Here is a 27,111-nt window from a genome sequence, read left to right as displayed (position 1 = left end):
AGCAAGCTAGCCCATATTTTAATCAATTTAAGACCTTGGCAAGTGCGAATATTCTTGGTCCTGTTCTTTCTTCTCAACTAGACCAATAACTTTTCTTTTCAGACCTGCATCGTCTTCTCCCATGCCCAGCGCCCTCAATCCGTTTTTGCTACAAAGCACTATTTCACGGAATGTTAATTTCAGCGAGCAAACACAATAGCACATTGTTACAGTGAGAGTATTTTTCCCTGCGGCAACAAATTTAGGCCTCTTCAGACAATTTGCATATAACACAAACACTCGTCACTGTATCAAAAGCAAGTGATCCATAACTAGTTTTATTCAGCATTACTCATGCGGACGCCATTTTGGTTTCGGTATATTCCTTCCATTTTACGTAAATAGGCCTGTTGGAAATTGATTTGTTTCTATTGATTTTAGACGCATTGAAGATAATATAATGGGAGTGTTAAAAAATTGAAACCAACGAAACAACAAATTAAATATGGAGGACTGTTAATATTCAGAAAAGCAAATTTTCAGGCGTGGACTAAAAGATGATCAACAGAGTTAAAATTCCTAGCTAAAGAGTCATTGCTTTTGTCATAATGTTAATGATTTTCGTCAAAAATAATTATAAATATGCATCATTTTGTTGATTGGGCAGAAGCATCGTGTGGGAAATTGCCTTAAAATTGAGTCCTATTGCACAACAAACGCCCCGGGATCCGGGACAAACGCATACATGACATGATAATTATGTACACTGTATTTGTGACAATATTAGGCCGCACAATAGCTATTTCGTTTGCTATTTTCATTCTCGAGTTAACAGCGATTCCAAAACTTAAAAAAAAAAAAGGTTTTAATAATTTCTAAGCAATTTTAGCATATCATGGAAAACAATTCTATTTTATGGTAGGCGCGTAAACATTTCTTTTACATTTGTTATGTCATAATGTCATTGAACGATTCCGGAGTCGATAGGCCTATTGTGTGCCGGAACCGCGAATAATATCACATTAATTTAACATGTTTCCACTAACTTCCTCATCTATCCATCAATGTGACTGATACCTGGATGGATGTAAACAAGTTCACCATTTTATTTGATCAAAGATGAAACAAGTATTCTTGTGAAAGTCAACACATTTATCACGGGAAAACAAACCAGAATAAGAGTGAAATAAATGAACCATGAGTATTGAATAACCACTGCCTTACGCCTATTAAATTACACTTACCAACTTGATAGTTATAAGCTCCGATCGTCTGCAACTGATAACATAATAGAAAAATATAAAGCAGATGGACGTGTTCACGCCCCATCTTGCCGTGTCCAAAAGATGACAAAATCCAAGTAAAATATCCAAAAGATAGATCCACCGTACTGATATGTTATATTCTATGATCCACAAATATCATGGAGTCGATTCGGCCGTACTGAGTCTGAAAACGGTTTACTTGTTGCGCACACTCTGCTCCTCCTCGACTCAGCCCAGTTTCGGCCCTCCTGATTGGCTGATGAAGCAGTCCGAATCCGCGGTTTTTTGTTCTTGCTAAAATATGCAAAGAGCAAAGATGATGCATTAACAGTGGTATGGCAAAACGTCAATAGAGCAAGGTTTTCCTTTGATGGGCGGGGAAGCGTAACATTAATCATGGCAATTATTTTGAGATTGCTTTTTCATCTCAAAAGAGGTTTGTCATAGGCTTAGGCTTGTAATGGTGTCATTTAATAATGTGCTATTGAATTGAATCCGTGACGGTTATTTTTATAATAACAAATCATATTAAAATTAAATTGTCATTTGGGTCACTTATAAAACAGAGCCTAATTCAGAGGGGGTCGAATCAGGGAACATGAACGAACTGTGATTTAATAAGAAGATTGTACTCACCGTAAATGTAACAGTAAACAAATGTAACAGTGAATTTTCAGTCACCTTTCAGTGCAGTTTGGACTTGAACTTGTCGGTCTCCTTTAAGAACAATCATGCCGACGATTTATGATGAATGATCATCTCTGTCGAGACTGATTTCAGTATAAACAATCATGGTAAACGCATGGGCAAGACTCTGAACGCGCTTTCACTGGACGTTCATGGTTATAATTAATACCTGTTCATACAATAGCAAGTTTCTGAAATTCCACACACTAAGCACCATAGAACAAGCTAACACCTTTCAACCCCACTTCCCGGGCCTTACTTTCAAGTTTAACAAATTATACACCGGAAAATCGTTAATCGAATCTAGACAAATGTTGAACTTTCGTTCTCCATCCATTTTCCGGGCCATTTTCAATAAAAATTCCTTTAAAAAAGGAATGGGGCGCCCAATGTGAGCTGGAGGGATATGATGATCAAATACGAGAGAAATGCTTCATGGAATGAAGCTTTCGTGTCAATTTGTGATTATGTGGGGTGGGAGTTCTGTTTTGGGGGCCTATTGTAGTGAGGATATTGCTTTGGATATTTAATATTGTTGAATTTCGTTATGCAGGGCCTAGGGTATATGAAGACACAAATAAGTAAGCTTCCCCCCTAGTCATCTATCACATGACGAATTTCGACAAAGTCATGTAAACTTAATTTCGTTTTTCACCCGACCTCCGTCCAGAAACAATCCTGAAATGTTGAAAACCTGGGGTCCGGCGCACTCATGCCAGTTTATCCTAAGGTATACTCTGTGTCTTTTGTAGCCAACCCTGTGGCCAAGAGAGGCTAGGAAATACTTAAACTATTACAAAAAAATCATACCCTCCTTTCATATCAAACAATTCCAAGAAATTGACAGGCCCGTTAAATCAAGGGTAAGATCGATCGTTATTCTTCATGAAACGGGCACAGCCCATTTTTATGTTATTAATTCTGCTAAAAATTAATTAATAAATAACAAAATTACGTCATAATTATGACTTTAAATCAGCCATAGAACTCTATTTTAAACGGACAAAATAGCCATTGGGGTTTCTTTCACTTTACCTTGCTAGGAACCCTTCCCAGCAGTTAGGCATATTACAATAAATATTATTTCATTCAGCATTTTGGGTAAACACTAACAAAACTGCCCAACAACGGTGAACCACGAGTCAAAAGTCGCCTAATTGGGCTACCATATCGCGGGGTTGGCAACTCTGGTTGCAAATACACTTCTAACACAGTCATGTCTTTCGAATTTATTCCTTTCTCTGCTGACCAGAATTGAAATTCGTTAATTAATGGTTTTTTATCAGAGATAGTCACCACAAAGATACTGAGCTGTATTCTAATATCTTTGGTCACAATCAGTTAGCAGTCAAGCACATAAACCAATTAGTGATTTCATGATTTCGATTGGTCAGTGGTTGTTTGGTTTGGTTTAAGGATTAGGTGTGCAAAGGTCACGGCCCTGTTGCTACTGCAATCACTATGGACCACAATGGCCTCATTCCAGTGGCATATTATCAATAACCTCAATTAAACAATCATAGTGCAAAATTTGACCTTAAGTTGCAGAGTATGAGTTTTTGTACTCACATTTTCAAAGGTCATTCAATGAATGCACAAATGTATTGGGTTTAAAGAACTGTGCCCTGATAGATGAGCATGTTGTAGATTCTTCATACTGTAAACAACTAGTTCATGTGCAAACATGTTCAAAACATACATAATTAGAATGGTCAAATGTCACCGTCTATCGGGTTCTAAGAGGCGGTAAACTGGTTTAAACCAAAACTGACCATACAAAGGTCACGGTTTATTTGGTGTTTTTATAAGTCCATTATTAATTTTGTATTTTAAACAAAGAATATACGCGCATTTTATCCCGTGCATATCAGAAAACAATAATAAAATAAAATCCAAGCATATTGTGGTTTTATTTCTAAGCTGGGCATACTTTTAAGCAAAACAGATTACGAAGTAAATCTAGCAAGACCGAAATTAGAAGCTTTTTGCAAAGTCAAGCCAAATAATGGGCCGCCGCCGCACAGTGGGCCAGGTCAAAGTCAAAGTGTGCCAAAACCCTACTTCAGTGACTTTCAATGTTCGAATTTTTTTTATGTGATTTGGAAAGATAATGAACCTAAGAATATTTTCTGAAAATATTTAAACACGCGAAATCGCCACAATCTGCTTCTTATTAGAAAAATCATGATTTGGGGGTAAAATTCTATAATTTTGTTTTGACATTTCTGATTCATTTGTGCTTTCACAGCTATTTGAGAAACTATTTGTAGAATATAACAATAGGATATGAAGAATGTGAAAACCTTCACGGAATTAAATATTTTGGCTTAAACGTCCTCGAAACTAAGGAAATATTACATTTTAACAAATTTGATCTCGAAAGATTAGATTCCCGTCGATTCCCGCCTTAAAACTTATACAGGCACATTCAGAAAAGTTTCATCTTTGTGGTGGTACCAAATTCAGTTGCAGCTTTTTGCAGTCTTCTGCAGTGGAGTCAGTTTTATGAGGCCCTGTGCCAGTAAAAGTGGCCACAAAATCGTAAATTCAGGTGAAAAGAGATGTACCGCGCTGCAGCGTGTACAAACATCTGGAGATGCACAGTGTTCTATTAAAGGTCCGTATTAAACCCGATCGACAGCATCATCCCCCCGATTTTTTTCATTGTTGCTGAGGTTTTGGTATCACATAATAGATACTATTTTTCTCATTACTATCCTGAAATTTGACGCTCCAAGTCGATGTATTTCCGGAGAAATCATGAAACACAGCGGTTTTTACAGGTATACCAGTTGTTCGCATTTTACACGACACGGGAGTTTTGGGTAGTCATAGAATGAAATCGGAATAGATTCGGAAGACTTCACCCCAGTACCAATTCGTCCGCAAAAATACATCAAATAGGCCCCTAATGTCAAACTATAGATGGCGCTATAATGATATAAAACAAAAACAAAAATAAAGAAATACATAAGAGGCGAAATAAATAAGGAAACATGACCTATATTGTCAAGCATGATACGAGGAATATGAAAAAAATTATGAGAGCACCTCCCCCATTAAAAAATTAGTTAAAAAATAAAACAAAGAAAAATCATAAATATGTGAAAATGTGCATCATATAGCTAAAAATAAAGAAATAATTAAGCGAAGTAAATACAGCATGGGCTATCTTGTCAAGAATGATAATGAGCGCAGTGATATGTAATGTTTTTAAGATTAATCAGTATGAATAGAGGGTATAAAAGTGTACAGGGGCGAGCCGGTTTTTCAGTACCAAGGCGAACACTTCCTGTTTCCACCGGGACATGCGCTCGGCCGTTGTTTCGAGATGCCTGACCAGAATGCAATGCACGCGTACCAGTGTATTGGCTTGCTAATATGCTAATTATTCACATTTATGCTGAAATTGTTCCCGTTTTCTCACATAGATTGATAAAGGGGACAATATTTGACATTGTGTGTAAGTTTGAAGAGAATCCATATCCTAAACCGATAGGGTTACCCCCCTTTAATAGCTTGGTGGGAGACAAAACTCCGTACAACCTCCGTATAGAGATGGATAAAGTTTAACACACTTTTAAATACACTAGTAGGCCTAGAATTTAATTCGTAAATTTAACATTGAATTCACCGATTTAATATTAAATCTGCGAATTAAATATCAAATCTGCGAATTTTAAATTTATAATTAATTAATTCACAGATTTAATATTAAATTGGCAGATTTAAAATTTATTTTGCAAATGTTATATTTAATTCGAAATTTTCATATTTAATTTTTGAATTTAATATTTAATTCGCAGATTTAATATTTAATTCGCAGATTTAATATTAAATTCGCAAATTGAATATTTAATTCGCAAATTGAATATTAAATTCGCAAATATTAAATTTGCAGATGAAATATATAATTCGCAGATTTAATATCAAATCTGCGAATTTAATATTAAATTCAAGAATTAAATATAACATTTGTAAATTAAATATCAAATCTGCGAATTAAATATAAAATCCGTGAATTTAATATAAATTTCGCGAATTAGATTTCAAATCTCATGAATTCAATGTTATATCTGTGAATTTAATATTAAATAAATTAAATATTAAATCTACGAATTTAATATTCTGCGAATTATATATTATATTAGATTCGTTAATTAAATATTAAATTCGTGAATTAAATTAATAAGTTTTAACATCCGGGGTGGGGTCTCCCATTGCCATGGTATACGTATATGACTTGCCTTTTGGGGTGCTTTTCGCCCATTTTTGTAAAGCGATGGGTGGGTTTTCACCACAGACGAAAGCGCCCACTAGGCCTACATTGTGTATTTTTAGAAACATGTTGGTAAAAGTACCCAATTTGGGCAAAATTGGTTGCTTTTTCAAGGAAATTGGTATATAGTGATGGGTTGAAAATTAAGGCCAAAATTACGTTTAAGATAATGGCGACGTTTTGGAGTCCGACAGGAAGAATCACGTACAAATTTTGAAGAGAAAACACCCCCAACATCTTGTCTGGTTGGTTGTTTGTTTGCTTGCTTATATTAGACAATTAAAATGTCCGCATTAATATTGATGTCATACGTATTAGAAAATGCCGTCAGTGAATTTTGCAGTCCGTATAACCTTGAATATGCTATTTGCTAATACTTTTCCAATCGGACATTTGAATTACTGTTGTAAGAGTAATTAGCCAATCACGGTTCGGTATTTTAATGACGTCATATGCCTTGGAAAATGGCTCTATTGGATTCCACAGTCCTTAAAACCCCCGATTTGAAAGTGTTTATAATATTATACAGGCATTTGAATAACTGTGGGAGGAATAATTGACCAATCACATATCAGCATATTAATGACGTCATACACTTTTCAAAATGTCATCACTGAATTTCGCACCCCTTGGAACCCCTATTTTGCTTTTTCAATTAAAATTTTTACATATGTCATTTGAAATACTGTTGTAAAAATGATCGACCAATCACCGTTCAGCATTTTGATGACGTCATGCATTTTTGAAAATGCCTCCATTGAATTCTACAGCCTCAAAAACCCCTAATATAGTCATTTTACCGTGTTTTTATGCGTTTGATTGTCCGTTTATAATTTTGGCACACTTTGAGGCGATTCTGGCCCACTGTGCGCCGTAGCGGGCGCCCCAAAAACCCTGGCTTCCTTGACATTGAATCAACATGATTTTCAAAGAATAAAAAATCTGATCATTCAAGGACCCATCAGCGCGTTTGGAAGAGGCTTTTCAAAAACAGATGGAGGACAATCAAATAAAATCCCCTTGATATGCAACATGATTATGATGATAATGAACATGTTACAAATAATCCGAGATATAGCAGAACTTCAGCAACCGGGGGGGGGGGCGAATTTCTTGGCTAGGATCATGAAACGTGTAAATATTGCAAACTTGCTTAATTTATTGTTGTTAATGAGTTATGTACGTTTTACAAAAGTGTTGTTGTTTCAGCCCTCTTTACAACATAACTCAAGAACCGCAACACCTATAAAAGGTTTTGCCAAAGCTCACTACCATTCGTAAGAATGCTGTGAACTACCAAATCACAACAGTTTTAAATAATTAATAACCTTAAATGGAACAAATTCACGAGAAGCGCACCTAAATTTGCTTCTTTTTTTTTTGAGACCCGGGTGGGGGAGGGGCGCCCGTTTTAAAAGGGCGCTACTTTATAGATGCTTGAAAAAACTTTGACTTTTGCTGAGGAGTTTATAAAACACATCAGCCAAGAAGATGGTGGTGTCACAACCCGGTGTCATAACCAAAACTGGAGTAACATCATTCCCCATTGTTTCAGTTCTTTAACTCAATATGTTTGCATACCGTACTATTCCTGCTTTCCTGAAGTCCAAATTCCTGCACTTTTCTTTATTTTCAGCCTGTTTTGAAGGCTTTTGGCCCAGATTCATAATGCCTGATACCCGGGGCCTGATACTAATATTCATTAAAGCCATATTATAACATTTCTTTAAAAATAGATTAGTATTCATTTTCAATAAAATGTTAGCATTTATTGTCAGATATGTCCCCTTTTAATTTTGAGCCGAACAAGTGAGGTAAAGCAAAGAAAATTGGAATTTACTACTAGCGCCAATGTATGTTACTCCTGTGGTTGTAATATATTACGTGTGTGTGTGTCCCGCACGCAGTGTACACTTGACATCGCATACGCGTTCGACTAATATTTCTATCGTAATAATAAAACGACGGTTCCGGCGGTTTATTCAAAATCTCGGATTTTGACAAAACTACAGCACCCAAAGTCTTGATTTTTGCAGAGAATCTTTGTTCATTAAAGTACATTACAATGGTGTAAAAACCTGAATTTAAAAATTTTTTTGAGGGCGTTCTCCTCAGCAAATGTTATAATATGGCTTTAAATGACATTTGAATGCATGGGTTAGGTACAACAAGAACTGTCTTTAAAAAAAGACAACGCCATGGATTGAAAAAATGTTGGAAAAAGCCTGTGCAACGCTGTCCGTGTGTTGAGTCCAAGTATATAGGAAGGAACATTCTAAGAACATAATAATGGACACCATTTTCCAAAAAGAGTGCGGCTGTGTCTTTTTGAAAGACTCTTCTTGTTGGTTATATTTTGGTTCTAACTGGAAATTTCCTCATCACCAACCAAAGCCAAGCACTTGTCTGATCACACACACATAAGAAAAAAATAGGACACTTATTTTTATCTCAATACACAGCAGATTTTACTTTATTAAAGTAAATATGTCAATATTAAAAATTGTAATAATGACGTTTGTAACGTATTATCAATCGTTAAGATAATATTTTTTATTATTATTTAGTATTAATAAAAATCACAGTAACCATGGTAACAGAAAAAAATATACAAATTTGTCAATCTAAAGCATGTAACCATTGGTAACCCTGTTTACATCCCAAGTGAATTCCTACGTATCCTAACACCAGACCCTAGTAACCCTCTATTCTTACTTTGGTCCAACATGTATTAAAGTCCCATTCAAAGATTCCAGCGCAAGTGTAAAAACTTGTTTATAAATTGCTTACAAGTGAAGGATAAGTCATTCAAATTGTCATTTGGTATAATTTTTGAAGCACATCAATGACAAAAGTACCAAAATCTGGATTTTTACGATCGTCGGGATGAGCAAATCACTGAATGGGCGTTAAAGTTGCAAGTATTTTAGTGTGTGGGGGAAAAGCCAATTTTTGTCCTCATTTGTCAATTTTTAATCATTTTACACTTTACTTTTTGCCGACCCCATTTTACCCCTGATGTGTTTCTTTTTGGGGGGGGGGGGTACCGATTCCTCCCCTGGCTACGCCCCTGGATTAATCCAGGGACAAGAATATATGCGAATTTGCTTGTATTTTTGGCCCCGTGTCTATGGAGTAATCAGCTTAAAGCCATATTATAACATTTCTTTAAAAATAGATTATTATTCATTTTCTATAAAATGTTAGCATTTACTGTCAGATACGTCCCTTTAATTTTGAGCCGAACAAGTGAGGTAAAGCAAAGAAAATTGGAATTTACTACTAGCGCCAATGCATGTTACTCCGGCGGTTGTAATATGGTACGATCCTCTGGTGTGTGTGTGTCCCGCACGCTGTGTACGTAGGGGTGTTGACATCGCATACGCGTTCGACTAATATTTCTATCGTAATAATAAAACGACGGTTCCGGCGGTTTATTCAAAATCTCGGATTTTGACAAATCTACAGCACCTAAAGTCTTGATTTTTGCAGAGAATCTTTGTTTACTAAAGTACATTACAATCATGTAAAAACCTGAATTAAAAAATTTTTTTGAGGGCGTTCTCCTCAGCAAATGTTATAATATGGCTTTAATACATGTAGGATCAGGGTAAGAACAGAAGGTTAATAGGGTCTGGTGTTAGGCTATACGTAGGAATTCACTTCTATATAAAAACAGGAAACCATATGGGACTCAATTTTGTTGGGAAAATAAAATAGTAAAACACAAAATCGGTTGAAAGACACTTGCTAAATGTATATGCATTCATTTTGTATAATTATTTACTTTTTGCATACAAAAGTTCCAAATAATACAGTATAGTATCTTAATATTTACATGCACACATAATACAAACACATATCAATTTAATATAAAAAAAGCAAGGCTCCATTTCAAGAACTGTTTATAATTTTATCTAAGTATTTATACCTACACCGACTAGTTGTCAACAGCTTAAAATATTTCTATTAATCATATCCAAATTTGACAGTTAAAGCCATAATGTACGATCTTATAATATGAAATTGGGTATTTTCAAACCTGATTTATTTCAGCATATTTGCAATGTTTGTATACACATGTCCCAACTTGCACCTAAATCATGTAAATGGAATCAGCCAAATTTTTTTTATGTTTGTAGGTCAACAGTGGCAGCGCTACGGGGGGAAGGGGGAATTTGCCACCCCAAATATATTTCTTGCCCCCCAGTTCCCCCCCTACTTTTGAGTCAAAACCCCAAATTACGTAAATTTCCACTTTTTGCGGCAATTTTGCCCCCCGAAATTCTCTTTGCCATCCCCCCGAAAAAAAAATTCCTGGTCCCGCCACTGCCAACAGAGCAAAGTTAGACACCAAGTCATAATAATCACGGTCCTCCTATCATCCCTATCTGCACGTTAAATGGCCAAAATAACCAGTGGGATTTCTTTCACTTAACCAGAAACCCTTCCAGAAATTACTTGTATCATTTCAGCATTTTGAGTATAGAATAACAAATTTAAAATTTGAAGGAAATCGTACATTATGACTTTAAGTGTTGGATACTATAAGGGAAAGGGACGCGCCTAACACTTCGGTGGCGAAAAAACAACACTTGGCCGACCTCAATATCCAGCCCCTTCCCTGAAAATCAAATGGGCGTCCCTAAAAAAGCTGATATTTACAGTTACACATACGCAAGGAAAGACATAGTAAAGATTGACATTTGGAAAATGAAACAGCAGGAGAAGTGGATTCCACTGTCATTTGGGTGAAATTTGTGGCTAACTCCGCTTCATATTTTGTACTTCATAATTATAATCGTGATATAACATCAAATTTTGGTGGGTATGCTCCCCGGAATTCGGAGATGGTGGGTCTTTGGGAGCTGAGGGAGTACCGGTTATAAGGAAGTCTTTCGGAACTGCAAAATCAAGGGACTTTTTTCGCTTTTTGCATGCAAGAAATTGCCAAAAATTATGAAAATCACTAAAAACATGCATTATGATAACCAATCATGGTAAAAAATCATTGTAAGAGTGCATTAACCACCAGAGGATGATTTAAGCACTTCCCACCACGCCACTGTGTTGACTTGCGGTTAGCACAGCTGTGTGAGTGAACATGACACGACTGCTCGCACACTGCATTGGCGGCCATGGTTAAATTTGAATTTGGACTGGTATATTTACAATAAAAACGCATTCACAATGCTGGTCGATTTCACATTTTATGTTACCAACAGATGGTGTGAATTATCCTTCATGCATACATCACTTTAGATCTGAAATCGACCAACTAATAATGACACAAGCACAATTCTTAAACAACGTCTTTTGCACAGAATTCAATGGGATTTGAAAAGTAAAGTGGCAGTTGAAACTCTGGTGATAACACGTTTGCAGTGCATGATGGGGCTTCCTTAAATCATCCTCTGATTAACCACGATTAGTACCAGATTACGCTTAGGCCATGCTACAAACTTTTGTATAATAAGAGTTGGTCTGCTAGTGAACTATCTGTGACTTTTAACCCAAATCAAATGCCATTTTTCCCATAGAGATATGCTAGAAATGATTTTCAGCAAAGTCTGAGGGGGTGACCTGCCAACCCATTGCATTGGTTAATTTGGCATAGAATGACTCCAATGTAGAATGCACCGTTCTCGAGTTATTACCGAAAGGTCAAAGCACTTGATTTTGGCTCTATGGGGGTCAAAATATCAAATTGTTCCGATTTTGAAAGAAGAGGTTTCATAATGTTCGTCTTGATGAAACAATTCAAATAAAGATAGGATTATACAATATAGATTGTTTCGTTACCAACGTAATGCATAAAATAAGTCAGGTTTGCCTCATCACTGGAACTGGGCCTATTTTACACGCGTGTAACCTACAATCCCGGTCATAATTGTACGAACACTTTAACAGGAGTACTGCAAATATGCCCCCATTCGGGCCCCCATTCCCCCGGATCAATGTTGGTAGTTGTTTATTTGGCCATGCACCCTTAGAGACATGCAACATTGATTGGTGGGGAAGGGGGAGGGCTGTAGTAGTAGGAACGGGTTCAGACTTTACACCAAAAAAAAACAAACTAAATTTCAGTATGTTATAACTAAAATACGGGTTAAAACAATCCTACTTTCACAAGTGTTCGAACGACTTATGGTCGGGATAGGTAACAAAATTCCTAAATTGTGCAATCATATCTGTAGTTGAACTGTTATTATTCTCAGTAGAATAGATTTTAAGGCCTGCATGATTTTTTTTTTATAATTCTCACTGCCGTCAAGTTTAAATTTGGAGGAAAATCACAGCAAACAATTCTAAACCTATATGATGACTATATATGGAATGGTTGCAAGTTTAACAAATTCAACAACTTACAAAACCGCTGGATGTTTTGCAGCAGACTAAATCCAATCAGTTTTAGCTCCTCCCTGATCTGGTGGGGGTGACCGCGGTGGTGACGGTGCGCGTGCTGCTGCACCAAAATCATCCATACCTATGGTAGGTTTTCGTTGAGGAGAGGGTGATCTATTAAATGATCTTCCTACAGGTTTGGGTTCAGATGGGAAGACCATAGCGAACACCCAATCAAGGATGAAGATAATGATACTGAGTACCACTCCAATTGCGAACATATAATAAACTCCCATCAGATCATTTGAGTTGAGGGAATACACAGAGTCCTTTTCCCACGTGGTTTGATTTGCGCATCGTTGACTTCCTTTCCAGTTTGTCTTCTCCAATTTGGCCAATATTCCCTCTTTTTTCAGCTTTTTTATAGCGTAGGTAAGTTGGTCACGTAGTGGGGATCCTGATGGAACAGCCAAGGCGTATTTAATCCTTGTGGACGTACCGCCAGTGACAAATAATTCACAGGGCCAGTCGTTGGCTTGCCACATAAGCAGCTTTTCCTCACTTATCAAAGCATAGCGTCCGTTTGAACGACGAACGCGACGGACACCATCATTAAGACGTGCGACAAATGGATCACGATCTAAAGTGGCCATTTGAGCCCACACAGTTTGGATTGTTTCATCTGTCGAGTGCTTGAAATAATCATAGGTAGGGCTGTGACGGACGACACCGTAATGAACGGTCTGCTCCAGTTTCAGTAAATCTCCCATACCGCGGATGAAGAGAACATTCTTGGATACCTTCAGGAATGGAGTTATAGTTAGTCCATACATAAAAATCATTACAAGTACAAAGTAGAACCAGAAGGATGACAGAAGGCGACCGGAATGAGAACGAGGCGATCGGGTGTAACTCTGCAACATCAAAGTTGACCACAAGTACCAGAATACATTGCGAATACAGAAAGTATCACCTTCTTCTTGTCCTGTTTCCCCTCTCTGGTACATTTGACGCCATTCATAAGGATTCCAACGAGCCATCACCCACAGCAATACGGTGACAACTACCAAGGCAGCCAGGTTGGTAAACCATACTCCAACGTGGAATGGGTAGACGGGGACGAATGGGTATTCCTGGACACCAAAGTTAGGATGCTTGATCAAGATCTTGATGTCGCTCTTCAAAAAATGATCGGTGAAATCAATGGCTTCTTCCCTTATACTTGTCTTTGTTAGAGCACCTGCTGCAATGTCAGCATCCTGGAGGGAAATAAGGAAAGAAATAAAATGGTATGAAGCTATTCTTTCTTTTGAAGGCATTTGAATGTGTTTGCTTCCACGGAGACCGCACAGAAACGCAAACATCTTTTCTCAACTTAAGGGAAGGGGTATGAACGTTTGGACAGTATTTATTGTGGGACATAACCGGACATTATACATGTTAGAGCACATCAGACATATCGAATTGCATTCTGAATACGAAGAATGGCCTTCTGATATCAAATAATTTTGATTTTTGAAATTCGCAATGTAATACACATTTTATGGCAAATCATTAAAATTGATATTTTGATATTTAACAGTAATCTGATGATTTATACTTAAAGTGTATGTAGGTGGGATGAAAAGCCGACGATCAATTGAAAATTTTGACCTTTCGTATTGAAGATATGGATTTTTTCCAAAACACAAAAAAAATAGGTCTTTTTGGGAAAAAATCCATATCTTCAATATGAAAGGTCAAATTTTTCAATTGATCGTCGGCTTTTCCTCCCAGCTACATACACTTTAAGACTATATCATTAAATTTATAAAATTTACTTCGAGGACTGTTATATCTCCAAAATGTGAAAAATATCAAATTTTAATAATTTGTCATAAAATTTGTATTATATCGTGAATTTCATAAAATGAAAATTATTTGATATCAGAAAGACATTCTTCGTATTCAGAATGCAATTCGATAGGTCTGATGTGCTCTCATGTCCCATAAAAAATGCTGTCGAAACGCTCATTCCAGTTCCCTTAAGACCATAACTAAATTTTATGACAAATTATTAAAATTTGATATTTTTCACATTAATTGGAGATATAACAGTCCTCGAAGTAAATTTTATAAATTTAATGATATAGTCTTAAAGTGTATGTAGCTGGGAGGAAAAGCCGACGATCAATTGAAAAATTTGACCTTTCATATTAAAGATATGGATTTTTTCCCAAAAAGACCTATTTTTGTGTGTGTTTTGGAAAAATCCATATCTTCAATACGAAAGGTCAAAATTTTCAATTGATCGTCGGCTTTTCATCCCACCTACATACACTTTAAGTATAAATCATCAGATTTATAAAGTTTACTTCGAGTACTGTTAAATATCAAAAATATCAATTTTAATGATTTGCCATAAAATGTATTGATATCAGCCTAATTTGAATCAAACACAATGGAATTTCCCAAGTGCAAATGAATTGAAATTCAAAGTATGATGGCTGGCTCTCTAGATATAGGGAACTTCTAGTCACCTAGTTGGAGGAAATGACAATGGAAATACTTTCAACTTGAACTTGCTGTAAATTGACCGGTGCCTGCTGACCCGCCTGCGAGTATTTCTTTTTCGTACACCATAATTATTTGTAATGCATGTGGTAAAATCAGTTGATTTTTCAGAAAATCTTATTTTTTCAGTGAGTTTGCTTCATTCCGTGTTTGATTCCCGGGGTTTGATTTTGAAAAACGGGGGGAAATCAAAATAGGCCCTACGAAAAAAAAATCGCGACCCGCCTTTGCCATTTTAAATCTCTTACTGGAAGACCCATAGTTTCAATGTTAATGCTCCTTCAAATAAGAATAATTTCATTAATTATGCACTTACATCTTCAATCAGTTCTTGTATCATACCATCCCACTGTCCAGACACCGAGTCTCTACGACCATAATTTCCTTCTGACATAAGCTCCAATTCGTAGGTGAAATCCATGCCATCGTGTTCCATCACTTTCTTAATCTCCTCCAGGAGATCGGGAATAAAACCTTGGTAGCCAAAAGCTTGGTTATCGGTTTGACGAGCACCACGAGTTTGTCCTCTCACAAACAAAAACGGAGGTTCCTGAAAAAGGAAGGTATAAAATCGTCACTTCTACATAGTGGGCTTAACTTCTACTTGGTTGTATTATATGCGTAACTTGAATACCTGTGCTTTTCTGATTTAAAAGGGCATTTCACGTCATTTTTGGCATCTGAAAAATGTCACAAAATTAGGATGCTAGGATCACGAAATACTCCTTTAAAATCGTGATCCCTCGCGAACGCAAAATCGGAATTAACTGAAATTTTGGGAATAGTTTTTTTTCGTGGATATCTAATGAAAAATGACATAAATAGAGAATCACGAAATACTCCTTTATAATAGCATTCTTACTACATGTATCGTAATCAGGTAATTCATATAGAAGCACATCCTATAATCTTTTATCGTTTATTCTTGGCAATTAATGCAGTGGCGGCAATTAAGTATTGCTTTTCTCAAAAATTTAAATTTACCTCAATACATAATATCTTGATTACATCCTTGTCGGATTGTCTGAATGGCTGCATGTACAGACGATTTCCAGGTTTAGGCCATGTCTTGCGGTTCTTCTTTTCCCAGTGTGTAATATCCTGTGTCCACTGACCAGCCTGAAACGTAAATAAGTGCCGTTATAAATACCTTGTTGTAGAAACACAATAGGTCTCAGTTTAATACAGATTTTTTTTTAATATAAAGATTGAAGCTAATACCCAAGTTGTTGAAGTATTTTTAATCTAAACGTACCTTCAGGATGTTGTGCCTATCTTTGCCAGAGTAGATGTTGATGGTGTAGTTGATGCGATCACCTTGAGGGTTGAAGGCAATCTCTCCAGTTAAACCTTCAATATTAATCTGTGGGGAAAGCATCAAATATTGTTCAGACTCGACCCATTTCTTGAACTTCAACCGATTAGTAAGGAGAATGCATGTGTTACTAGAGACTAGCGGGACACAGACTTGCGCTGGGGTACCTGCTCCCGGGGGGGGTGCACTTCAATATGAAATGGATATAGGTGTAGGGCTGGCACTTTCGCACTAAGGGGCATTCGATGAGAGCAAAATGTAAAAAAATATGGGGTCATTGGGTGAGAACATGACTTTTTTTTAATGGAATCCTTTGGTGAGAGCCGAAACAGCGCCACAGAAACCTTGAAAATCGAATTTCTAGTTCTAAATGGCTTCAAATTTCTTTGGTTTTTCAAAATAAGTAACAAAATCAGTGATAAATAAAAGTTGCTGTTCAAATTGAACTTGTTAGGGTCTTTGGGTGAGTGACAGATAAAATGAAAAAATAGGGGGTCTTCGGGTGACAGAGCATGTGTTTGTAAAAAAATATGGGGTCTTTGGGTGACAGCGACGCTGAAAAGGGGGGTCTTAACAGCAGTGCATACGCGTCACCTCCAAAGTTGGAGTGCCCCCCCCCCGGGTACCCGCTAGGTTCCGAGTACACGGGACCGGCTAGTATGGTTAGTAAACTGGAGCAGTTGTAAACAGTGGGGATGGTAATGTTATCTATCTTCATCAATGGCGTTGTCTTTAATCAGTTCTTGTCAAGGTTTATCTCATGTCATGAACGAAGCGTAATAAAATGATTTAGCCAGCCTATTGCAAAATTTGAATTATACAAAACTTTGAGGAACATGAACAAGAAATTAATCTGGAACAAACGCGGAAAATTTGTCCGAAGAATTTGTAACATGTAACATTTCGTGTTACATTATAAACATGACAAATGTAATATTTCAAACCCTAAACTTGTTTCGTTCTGGAACGGGCGTAGTCATCCTCTTCTACGCTACTTATACTGCGCACATTACACTCCATACCGTTTTCCCCTAGATTACAAAGCTGTCAAAATGAATAAGAGAGAGAGACAAGAAAATCGATGCCTTATTATCTTCATGTTATTTTTTTAATTGAGTTCCATACCTCTGCAAGATCCTTAATGAGCGGACTCTTTTTATCCGATCCACAACGTGGGATGGCTTCAGGTTTTTCGCCATTGGTACGTTCTTGGTAATGTTTAATAGCTTCAGCAAGTGTCAACATGGCATCATAGGCGGCGTTCTGTCGGAATGGCCACTTGTTTTGCGGAACCGCATTAGTTGTGCTTATTTGTATACCCGCAGTTTCTGGCTTGAAACGTGTGATAAAAGCCCCATCTTGTCGCATCTTTGTCTGAAGGAAGTCTTCTTGGCCAAGACCATGCGCACCCTTTAAAAACAATATACAGATATAGTATCAAATTCAAAGTATCATAGGTCAGTTATTTGTCAAGGCCAAATGAAAAACTTCACGTTATTCTGCCGACAGTTTACGCCAAAAGATATCTGGCTTAGCTGGGAACTTGGCAGGATGTAATAGACGTTCAAGGAAGCCAGAGCGCAAGATGGGTCAAAGAAGCAACGTATCCGCAATAGGAGATAAAGACCATGGATATAGACCAGACAACTAACAAGTCATTATTTGATCCTCTCTACTCAGATCAATTTTGCAGACAGGAATACCACTTTCGGTGAAACCAAAACATCTGTTCAAATTTCCCGCGACAAGGCAGATGGATCAATAACATCATCAACGCTTTGAAAAAGCCAGGAGCCTTCTGACGAAGACATAATGATGGATGAACCTCGGGCCTCTTCGATCTAGTTTAAGTTTAATTAATGCACTTGGTCAGTCGCATGTATATACTTACAACATTGCCAAAAATCCAGTGATAGGTGTCTCTCATTGCTCCAGTCTTGAATGCCTGTTGACGAACAAAAGTGTTACTTTAGGAAAGTGTTCAATCAGTCGTTTACCAGAAAAGAGTCTGGAAAGGTAAATTGAGAGCAATATCGTAATTCGATAGTATGTGCTTACTCTCGAGCGCTTTTGAAAACATGAAATTATACCAAAGGCCGGCGCTTTACCAACTGAGCTAATGGGGTTGAGACACAAATTTGCAGGCTTACTTGTTCGTATTACTATGTGTATCGATGATTTGCTCAAACCCCTTTACACTTTCGTGGATGGGGCACTTCATGTTTGCATGTTTTGAAAGCGCTCGATAGTAAGCACATGTGCTAACTATCGAGTTTTTACGGTAAAAAGATCTCACGAGAAGAGAGGAAGTATAGGTAGAATGGAGAAGGGAAGGCGAGAAAGAGAGAAGATAATTGAGGGAGTGACGTAGAGAAAAAAACTATTATACTCGTATAGCACACATACTACACATAACTCTTGCAAAATCACTGAAAATCGACAGAATTATATTGGATCAATGTTCAACTACAGTTCACGAAATCGTCATTTTTAGCAATGTTGCAATATATTTGTATCAAAGCAAGGGGAGAGGGGCGGAGAGATCAGAGGAGAGAAAATAGTAATATTAAGGTGAAAAAACCTGTCTGATTTATATTATCTTGCACAGTGGCCTTTTCCATGCATGATGATGGTCTATAATAATAATTTGCAACTTACAGCATTCCTTACTGGTACAATGTTCTCTTCAAAACCACAATAAAACAAGATGTTTTTCACTTTCTTCGTTTTCAAGTCTTCAAACATAGCTTCCAGATCGTCTTCCAGACCATATCCAATAATCTGCCAACCGTTTTCTTTAGCTACCTCCATCAAGGCGCTCATTACAGCAAAAGCTAGAAACATAATAAACATGAAGAAAATAACTGACTGCAAACTTGCACAGAGATATACATAGTCATCATGCTCATTTTGTGGAGCGACATTTGTAATATTCCATTATCATGTCCATCGTCCCTTGTTAGCTAGGTATTATGTGGGAGATTTGTATAGGGGTTGAGATGAGACAAGCCGGAAAATAAGCGGACCGTTGGCCATGATGTGGAGCCCTTTGGCCATGTTGGCATTCATAACTTAAACTGAATCTGGAAAAAGAAAGGGTATTAAACTGAACTTGGTACCCATCATGTTTGTGAAAGTTGACTGGGTATAAACTAAGTGATTTATATATGCTCATTATGGTGACCCATTAACATGATTAATGTGGTCAAAATTGAGTGCTTTTCAGGGGAAAATAACCAAAATGCCACCAATTCATCATGACATGTATACATGTAATAGACGCATTACCATGACATGATTACCCACTGAAAAAAGAGGCATCGCTGTCATTGGGGGGGGTTCATGGTCACTCCCGGGGGGACACACTACAGATATAATAAGATCACATCCGACTACAGTGGCGTCGAATCGAATCTTAATGCTTACCTGGATCATCGTCATATATAAAGATGAAGTCGGTCCAATGAAAATGATTGATTACACCCACCAACATTTCCAAAATATCATCTTCAATAGGCATCATCTTGAAAGCACTGGAACCACCTGCCTGATCTAAAGCAAACGTTGGTGTGTAGACTTCTCCAATCATGGCACCGATTCCACCACCGCAGATGTCACACATGTCATCAGGTATGATTATGCCATGCAGATCCTTTCCATTGATCATGTTACTACAAACTATGAGGAGAAAGGAAATGAAACAGCAAATTCTTAAGCCATGGAAGTGCATGTTTTATCTTTGATGAATGTCTCTAGGTTATCTTGTGCACGCCTGCACCACATCAGCAATATATGTGTCTGTACGGTGTTCGATTCTGATGGGACAATGACTTGAAGGTCACGCTCTTCGGTTACCAGAAGTCTCTGGGTTATCTTGTGCACGCCTGCACCACATCAGCAATATATGTGTCTGCACGGTGTTCGATTCTGATGGGACAATGACTTGAAGGTCACGCTCTTCGGTTACCAGAAGTCTCTGGGTTATCTTGTGCACGCCTGCACAACATCAGCAATATATGTGTCTGCACGGTGTTCGATTCTGATGGGATAATGACTTGAAGGTCACGCTCTTCGATTACCAGAACGTATTGTCGATAGAAAACTGGAAAAGGTCCGGGGGAATGGGCCTAGTACGATTACTGTTGAGTGTTCGTTGACCATGTTGACACTGATATCATAGCCCGGGTATCATAGATTTATGCAACTTGCCCTGTATTATTGAAAACCAGAGTCTCCAAATATGTTCTGTTCCAAAAGTGCAACATTTAGCAGTGATTTCGCAACATGTTATAAAACAACAAGAGCATCAATGACGCTGTAGCCTCTCCTAAATTGAACATTCACAAATACATTATTTGCTCTAAACAAGTCATTATTGAGCTGAACATCTAGCCCAGGTTAGCTATAGATTATCTCTGGTCTGTCTTTTGCTCGGAACCATGATAATAATAAAAATAATACTAATATCTGAATGTATATACTGTCTTATTGACTTGTCTTTTTACACAAGAAATAAAAGTGTACCAACCAGCTCTGGCAGTTGCGAAATGGCTGTTCCTGACGAATACACTGTCGGGTGGAGCATAGTGGGCAGCCGACAACCTATCTCCATCGCTGATTAGTTGGCTTTCAAAAATAAACTGAGAAGCATCGTTGTACAGCTTCTTGTAAAGGCTGCCACCTGCGTTTGACTGAAGGGCTTTGGTGTTTTCGCCGTAGAGAATACCTGAGGAAGGAAGGTAGTTTAAAACGAAGACCAAAATAAAGAAAGAAAGAAAGATTATAGGCTCAAACCCAACTTACAATATTATTATTAGTTGGTGTAAATTATCACTTTTAATATGTCTTCATCAGTGAATGCCAGGATCATGGGGCTACCCCCCCCAGCATAAGAAGTGGGCGTCTCCCCTGAAATACCACTAGAGGCAAAAATTGCTCAATTTTAGACACATTTTTAGATTTTCCCTTTCAAATTCACTTCGGCCCCATCCCACCCTCGCCCCGATTTTTGATTGACCTACTCCCAGTTGCAGAAAAATACAGCAGTAATTGAATTAAAAATATATTATTAACCTGTTTTGCCAAATGAATGTAGCCAAATAAATCCTAATCCTTTATTTAGTCAGCAGTCAGCACTAACTGGCAATAGAAAGTCAACTTTTAATGATTTTTCAAATTTAGGGGAAATGGGGCAAAATATGTTGTATTATTTGCAGTCAGCCTAAGCACAGATCCTGGTTATAAAGTATGGTTTATAGTCTGGATTACAATTGCATTTTGCAAAGGTCTGGACCATGGACCCCTCCCCCAATTCTTGCATGATAATTATGAAAATCATAATAGAAGAAATAATTCCCCTGTGCATCTTCTTTTTTTAACAAAAAAACACGTGTTTTGGGCCCAAATAGAGTAAATTGCTCAATTTTTTCGCGCTTTGCGCGCAATGGCACAACAAATAGCGAAACACATCTTCGTTTGGGCTAAACTAATTTGAAAATGAAATTTTTAGTGGGTTCGCCGCCGGACAAATTTAGGATCGTGAAGCTATCGTCAGGAGTAGCTCTGACTTCAGGACGAAGTACTTAAAAATGAGACATGTAGGCCTCCCCTTGCCTACTGATGGCTCTGAAAAGAGCCGTTCACTGAAGACTGTCCCTTATCAACAGATAACAAGCAAACCTCGCCTATCTGCTAATGTAAAAGGATTGGTGGCTCTGAAAAGAGCCATTCACTGAAGACTGGGGCAGCCTATTTATTTAATAATCGCACAAAGAGGTACGGGTCACCTACTTTGTTGGAAACTCTGCAGTTGTATCAGCAGATAGGCGAGGTCTGCGTGTTTTCTGTTGACAAGGGACAGTCATCAGTGCACGGCTCTTTTCAGAGCCACCGAACTGGTTACATTAGCAGACAGGCGAGATCTGCTCGTTCTCTGTTGACAAGGGACAGTATTCAGTGAACAGCTCTTTTCAGAGCCAACAAACATTTACCAACTGTTAATATTTTATGGTAATTTTCATAATTGGTTATAAAAGAGATTAGGAAATGTGAAGTTTCATAAATTGAATGCATAATCTGAAATTAGTCTTTGTACAAAAAATGCATATATTTGGCCCTTATTTCACAAATTTGGCGAAATATTTTAACTTTTGTTTCATTCGGCAAAGTGGGACTATATTTTTTTCAATCAAAAAAAAAAAGTTAGTGCTGTATGTATTATCATGATTATTATGGAATCGGAAGTAGGCCACGTATTTACCACGGTAAACATGTATTTTATCACAATGACTAAACTGGTGCAATTTCGATACTGATTTCTCTTGTATTTTATCTGATTTTATCCAGGGTATTGGCCGTCATCGTTTATTGCACGTATTTACCTATAATGTATCGCATTCAGATGCCAAAATCTATTGTTCATTAAATTATTTATTAACGGTATAGGTAGAAACAACCACGAAAAACCGAAAGACCATGACGACGCCATCAGCTTCATAATACTGTTAATACAGAGCTAGGTCAACAAAATGCAACAATAGCATGATCTTGACTTGTACAAAAATTCAATACCGGTACATGTACAAAAAATAATTGAATTTGTAGAGATAGGCGCGGCCGTATCAATATAGTTGATTTTGAAGCGGCGCTGCATTGACTTTACCGCACAAAAGATTGATAAAGTTTAGAACCGGGGTTTAGAATGTTTTCTTGTTTGTCAATAATGAAATTCGAAATCTTTTGCTTGATTTCGATAAATGTAAGCGTTACGGTTTCAAAATTGGTCATAGATCCTCGAAAACAGACAGACGCGTCCCAGCAAACAAAACGTTTTCGGCATTATTCGCAAAAGGCTCCCAGAAAACGTTTTAACTGTCGGGTTATACATGTATAAAGGGTATAAAACATTCTCATGTTATTTAAGTGTTGATAAAATATTTGACAAAAAAATCTGTGCCAAAAATATTTTACAATAACATTTGGACAACATTTTTAAACATGTTGTTAAATTGTATTTTCATACAAAACGTTAACTTTTAAAAACGTTTTTGATGACCTTTACATAATCCGACATTTAATGTTATTTAAACCTTTTTACCAAAACCAATACCCAAAATATAACCCGTTAAAAACGTTCTGTTTGCTGGGGTGTCACAAGTTAATTGTCCTAGGATTCATACCCGCGGTCTCTAGATGTGTGTTCCCCTTAGGTTTTAACGGAAGAAATATTTTCTTGTAGGTTCTATACAACTACTCCCCATTCCAGTTAATACAGCACTAATTTTGGTTGAGATTTAAAAAATATTATCCTGTTTTGCCAAAGGAAACATAGCTAAATCCTAATCATTAGTTAGTACTAATTGGCAATGGCAAATTAAGGGAAGGTTAAACCCAAAAAAAAGTAGCGTAGCCAAAGGGGGCCCCGTATCGACGCGACGGTCCGTCGGTACCGTACCGTCGGCATATTTCGCCACATGCCAGTAAAAGAATTCCTTGATTTATGGTCAGTTTAAAACCGAATTTTGTTCAATTTGGAGCTATTTGGCATTAAAATAACGATAGGCTGGTTACGACACTGCCCCCAAATGGCTTGTTTTGATATCTCATCCCCTCTAAAGAAAATGGCCGTCCTACCCCCCCTCCCCCAACCACCACCACAAAATGAAATATATATTAAAAAAAAAAAAAAAATAGTGTAATGTTGAAAACGGGGTTGAAAAATGGCCTGGAAAACACAAAATTTCACCTTTTTAATATTTTTGGGGTAAAATTGACATTTTTGTCGCGGTTCAACATGATACCCACTGGCCATATTCTTTTACCTTTGCCCCTTTAGACAACTGTTCCTAATAAGCCGCTGAAAATGTCAAATACTTGGACCCCTCAAAAGGTTTTTACCACACTGGACCCCTCAAAAGGTTTTTACCACACTGTACTGGTACATGTTAGGCTTATTATACCTTACGCCTATTAATAATTTACCTGTATACTAAATAACTTACCAACTTGATAGTTATAAGCTCCGATCGTCTGCAACTGATAACATATCATCAGAAAAATATAAAGCAGATGGACGCGTTCACGCCCCATCTTGCCGTTTCCAAAAAATGACACTCTTGTTAAAGAAGATAAATTCCAAGTAAAATACCGGGATAAAATATCCAAAAGATAGTTCCACAGTTCCGCGTGCGCACACAATCTCGCCGCTGGTCGAACTGATCAGTTAGGGTACTGCCAACAATAATTTTATTCAATCGTTTTTCGGCATTCTGATTGGCTGATTAAGTAGTCCGTATCCGCAGTTTTTGTTCGTTTGTTGCAAATATGATACATGTGAATGGTATGGCAAAACGTCATTATGAATTGTCTGTATTTTTTCATTTAAGATGGATGGGCCATTAAGGGTACGGGGAAACACTACTTTAAACTCATATCCATGTTTCCATAGGCCTAAAGCATAATAGGCCTATATTTTCCATCTAAATAAATAATTGGGACCCTAAATTCAAATTTAGCACAGTATATTAGGGCATGGAAATTTGATTTTGAACGGGCCTAACAGAATTTAATTATTCACGAAAATGTGTGATCGCTGTTGTCCTGGTATTCAAAGTTATTCAAAATCTTACCTTATAACTCTCAAGAATAGATAAGAGAATCTTGCTCCTGGTGCCATGGATTCATTACTCCAAAAATAATGCAATTAAAAACAAAAATTAGGCGGCGAAGTCGTGATTGCCTCCCGACTTCATGAGTTACACAAGCTCGCCTCGTGCCACCACCATTGAAGTCCCTTCCATATTATCCTGATCTGATCACAATAACACTCAAATCAAAACATAAGGAAACTATTTTAGCTCAATATACAACAGAATTTTAATACTTTATTAAATGAACTTCCAACATGTATCAATATAAATATGAACTTGTACTCAAACATGTCAAAAATAATTTTAAAAAATCCTAGATTTTAAGACACATGTAGGCCATATCCAGCATCCAAACTCATTACGCATAGCGTATGCGTTATAGGCCGGGGTTTTATCAGTAATACAACACAGATTAGGGTTAGGATATAGAGTTAGGATTCTATGGTAAGGATAGAGGGTTGTTAGAGTTAGATTACATATATCGAGGCTTCAGTGCAGCACTGTCTTGTCTCCATTAGCTCCCATGCATTACCTAGCGTATTAATTATGGAGATTAGGCCCTAACAGAGTTTAGTTGTCATCCACAACTTTTCTGGGGTAGAGCAAGTGGGTGGGAACTTTTTTGTACAGTGACGGCTAAGAAATATATAATATTCGATCAGGAACAAAAACATCTTGCAAAATTCATTAGAATGTGACATGAGTTTAACCTTTCTGTATAAGCATAATTAACTTGCCGAATTCTTCGGTTTGAAATCACTGATACCGGATCATTTATACCGATATCGAAATTCCGAATCTCAAAAACCGAAAACTCAAAAGAATGTAAAATCTTGGTCCTCCTAACCTTACACAAACCCCCAAACACAACCCGCCCAATACCCAAACCCAGAACCAGTGTTCCCCAAATGAGGGAATAAGTCGAGGAAAATTACTTCATTCAGCATCATTTCATCGAAATTGCTTTTGGTAATGATAAAAGCTTTCAAACGATTTTGGAAATAGAAAAAAACGTTGTTTAATTTTTGAGTGTAATAATTTTTCTCTTACATGTTTGAATTCTAATCTTTGCGGTTTTCAAAATTCCTAATTTTTTTCACGATTGTAACCTTGCAAAAATCAAGGCTTTATTTAAGTGCCGCGTAGTTGACAAAACCTGAGATTTTGAATAAAACGACGGAGTACGATCGAAATACATCGTATTAGTCAAACGCGAACGCGGTGTCTATAACATTGTACGTATATAAATGACGTGCAGGAAGGTCATAGCACAACAAAAGGACCAACCTTGGTCACGGTCGACAGAGCGCCATATGCACTGAAATTGTGATTTTCTTTGTTTTGCTAAATCTGTTCAGGTCAAAATGAAAAGGGACATACATGACAGTGAAAACTTTTGAAAATTTCCTATGGGAATGTTGCAGCAGTTGCACCGAGCTCTCGATATAGGGTACTCTGTTCCATTTCTAGTGAAAACAACGTCACATAATCCAGTGTCCCGTGTCCGTATAAAATTTCTTATTATTTTGTTACACTCGTAATATAAACAAAAACACTTCTTAAAAGACTACATAAATTGCACTAAATAGACATTTTAGGGAGTAATTATCAGTATTATTATGGCCATGTTAATAACAAAAAGTGGGACTGAAAGACACGACAGATGCATCCACATTTTTCGTGCACGTTTTACATTGTCAACTTTCATTTCTTAACATTGTGCAAAAATATTTTGGTACATATAGTACATGTAGTTTGTTCGGCTTATAAATGGCGAAAATGATTTGATCGTACGCGTATCAATGAAAGTCCGAACTTACGCTCGCGTAAATTCACATGATATAAGCGCGGGCCAGTCACGTATTTCATAATTCGCAACTAAAGTGCCTGCGCCATCCGCCAGGCCCGTACGCATTTCTTCACAAACTTTGAACCTATTTAGACAAAAAAAAAAGCGTTAAAAAAGCCGATTTTTTGCTCGCTTCGCTCGCAAATGGTGCCAGTTTGGGACTTTTTATATACTTTTGCCAATTTGGGGAG

The 27,111-nt window shown here is 37.3% G+C and overlaps 1 protein-coding gene across 3 annotated transcripts in view; it reads right to left on the bottom strand.

The window, feature by feature from the left end:
* The window catches only part of LOC140158766 (glutamate receptor 1-like), a 41,058-nt gene extending 16,401 nt beyond the window's left edge, over positions 1–24,657 (bottom strand). The window contains exons 1-10 of one of the 3 annotated variants that reach the window (XM_072181978.1): positions 24,424–24,657; positions 20,952–21,149; positions 19,850–20,101; positions 19,082–19,257; positions 18,315–18,368; positions 17,549–17,833; positions 16,364–16,471; positions 16,093–16,227; positions 15,425–15,658; positions 12,113–13,814 (exon numbers count right to left, since the gene is read on the bottom strand). In XM_072181978.1, the coding sequence (XP_072038079.1) occupies positions 12,606–13,814; positions 15,425–15,658; positions 16,093–16,227; positions 16,364–16,471; positions 17,549–17,833; positions 18,315–18,368; positions 19,082–19,257; positions 19,850–20,101; positions 20,952–21,149; positions 24,424–24,511 (2,739 nt within the window). In that variant the 5' untranslated portion in view covers positions 24,512–24,657 and the 3' untranslated portion in view covers positions 12,113–12,605. Of the gene's footprint in view, positions 1–1,223; positions 1,542–12,112; positions 13,815–15,424; positions 15,659–16,092; positions 16,228–16,363; positions 16,472–17,548; positions 17,834–18,314; positions 18,369–19,081; positions 19,258–19,849; positions 20,102–20,951; positions 21,150–24,423 lie in introns of those variants that run through there. The other 2 variants (XM_072181979.1, XM_072181980.1) reach the window with 2 other exon arrangements.
* Between the last annotated feature and the right edge of the window lie 2,454 nt (positions 24,658–27,111).

The sequence above is a fragment of the Amphiura filiformis genome, chromosome 8 (assembly GCF_039555335.1).
Source record: "Amphiura filiformis chromosome 8, Afil_fr2py, whole genome shotgun sequence".
NCBI classification, from domain to species: domain Eukaryota; kingdom Metazoa; phylum Echinodermata; class Ophiuroidea; order Amphilepidida; family Amphiuridae; genus Amphiura; species Amphiura filiformis.
Note: the sequence above shows the minus strand (reverse complement) of the source record. Positions and strands in the feature narration are given on the sequence as shown.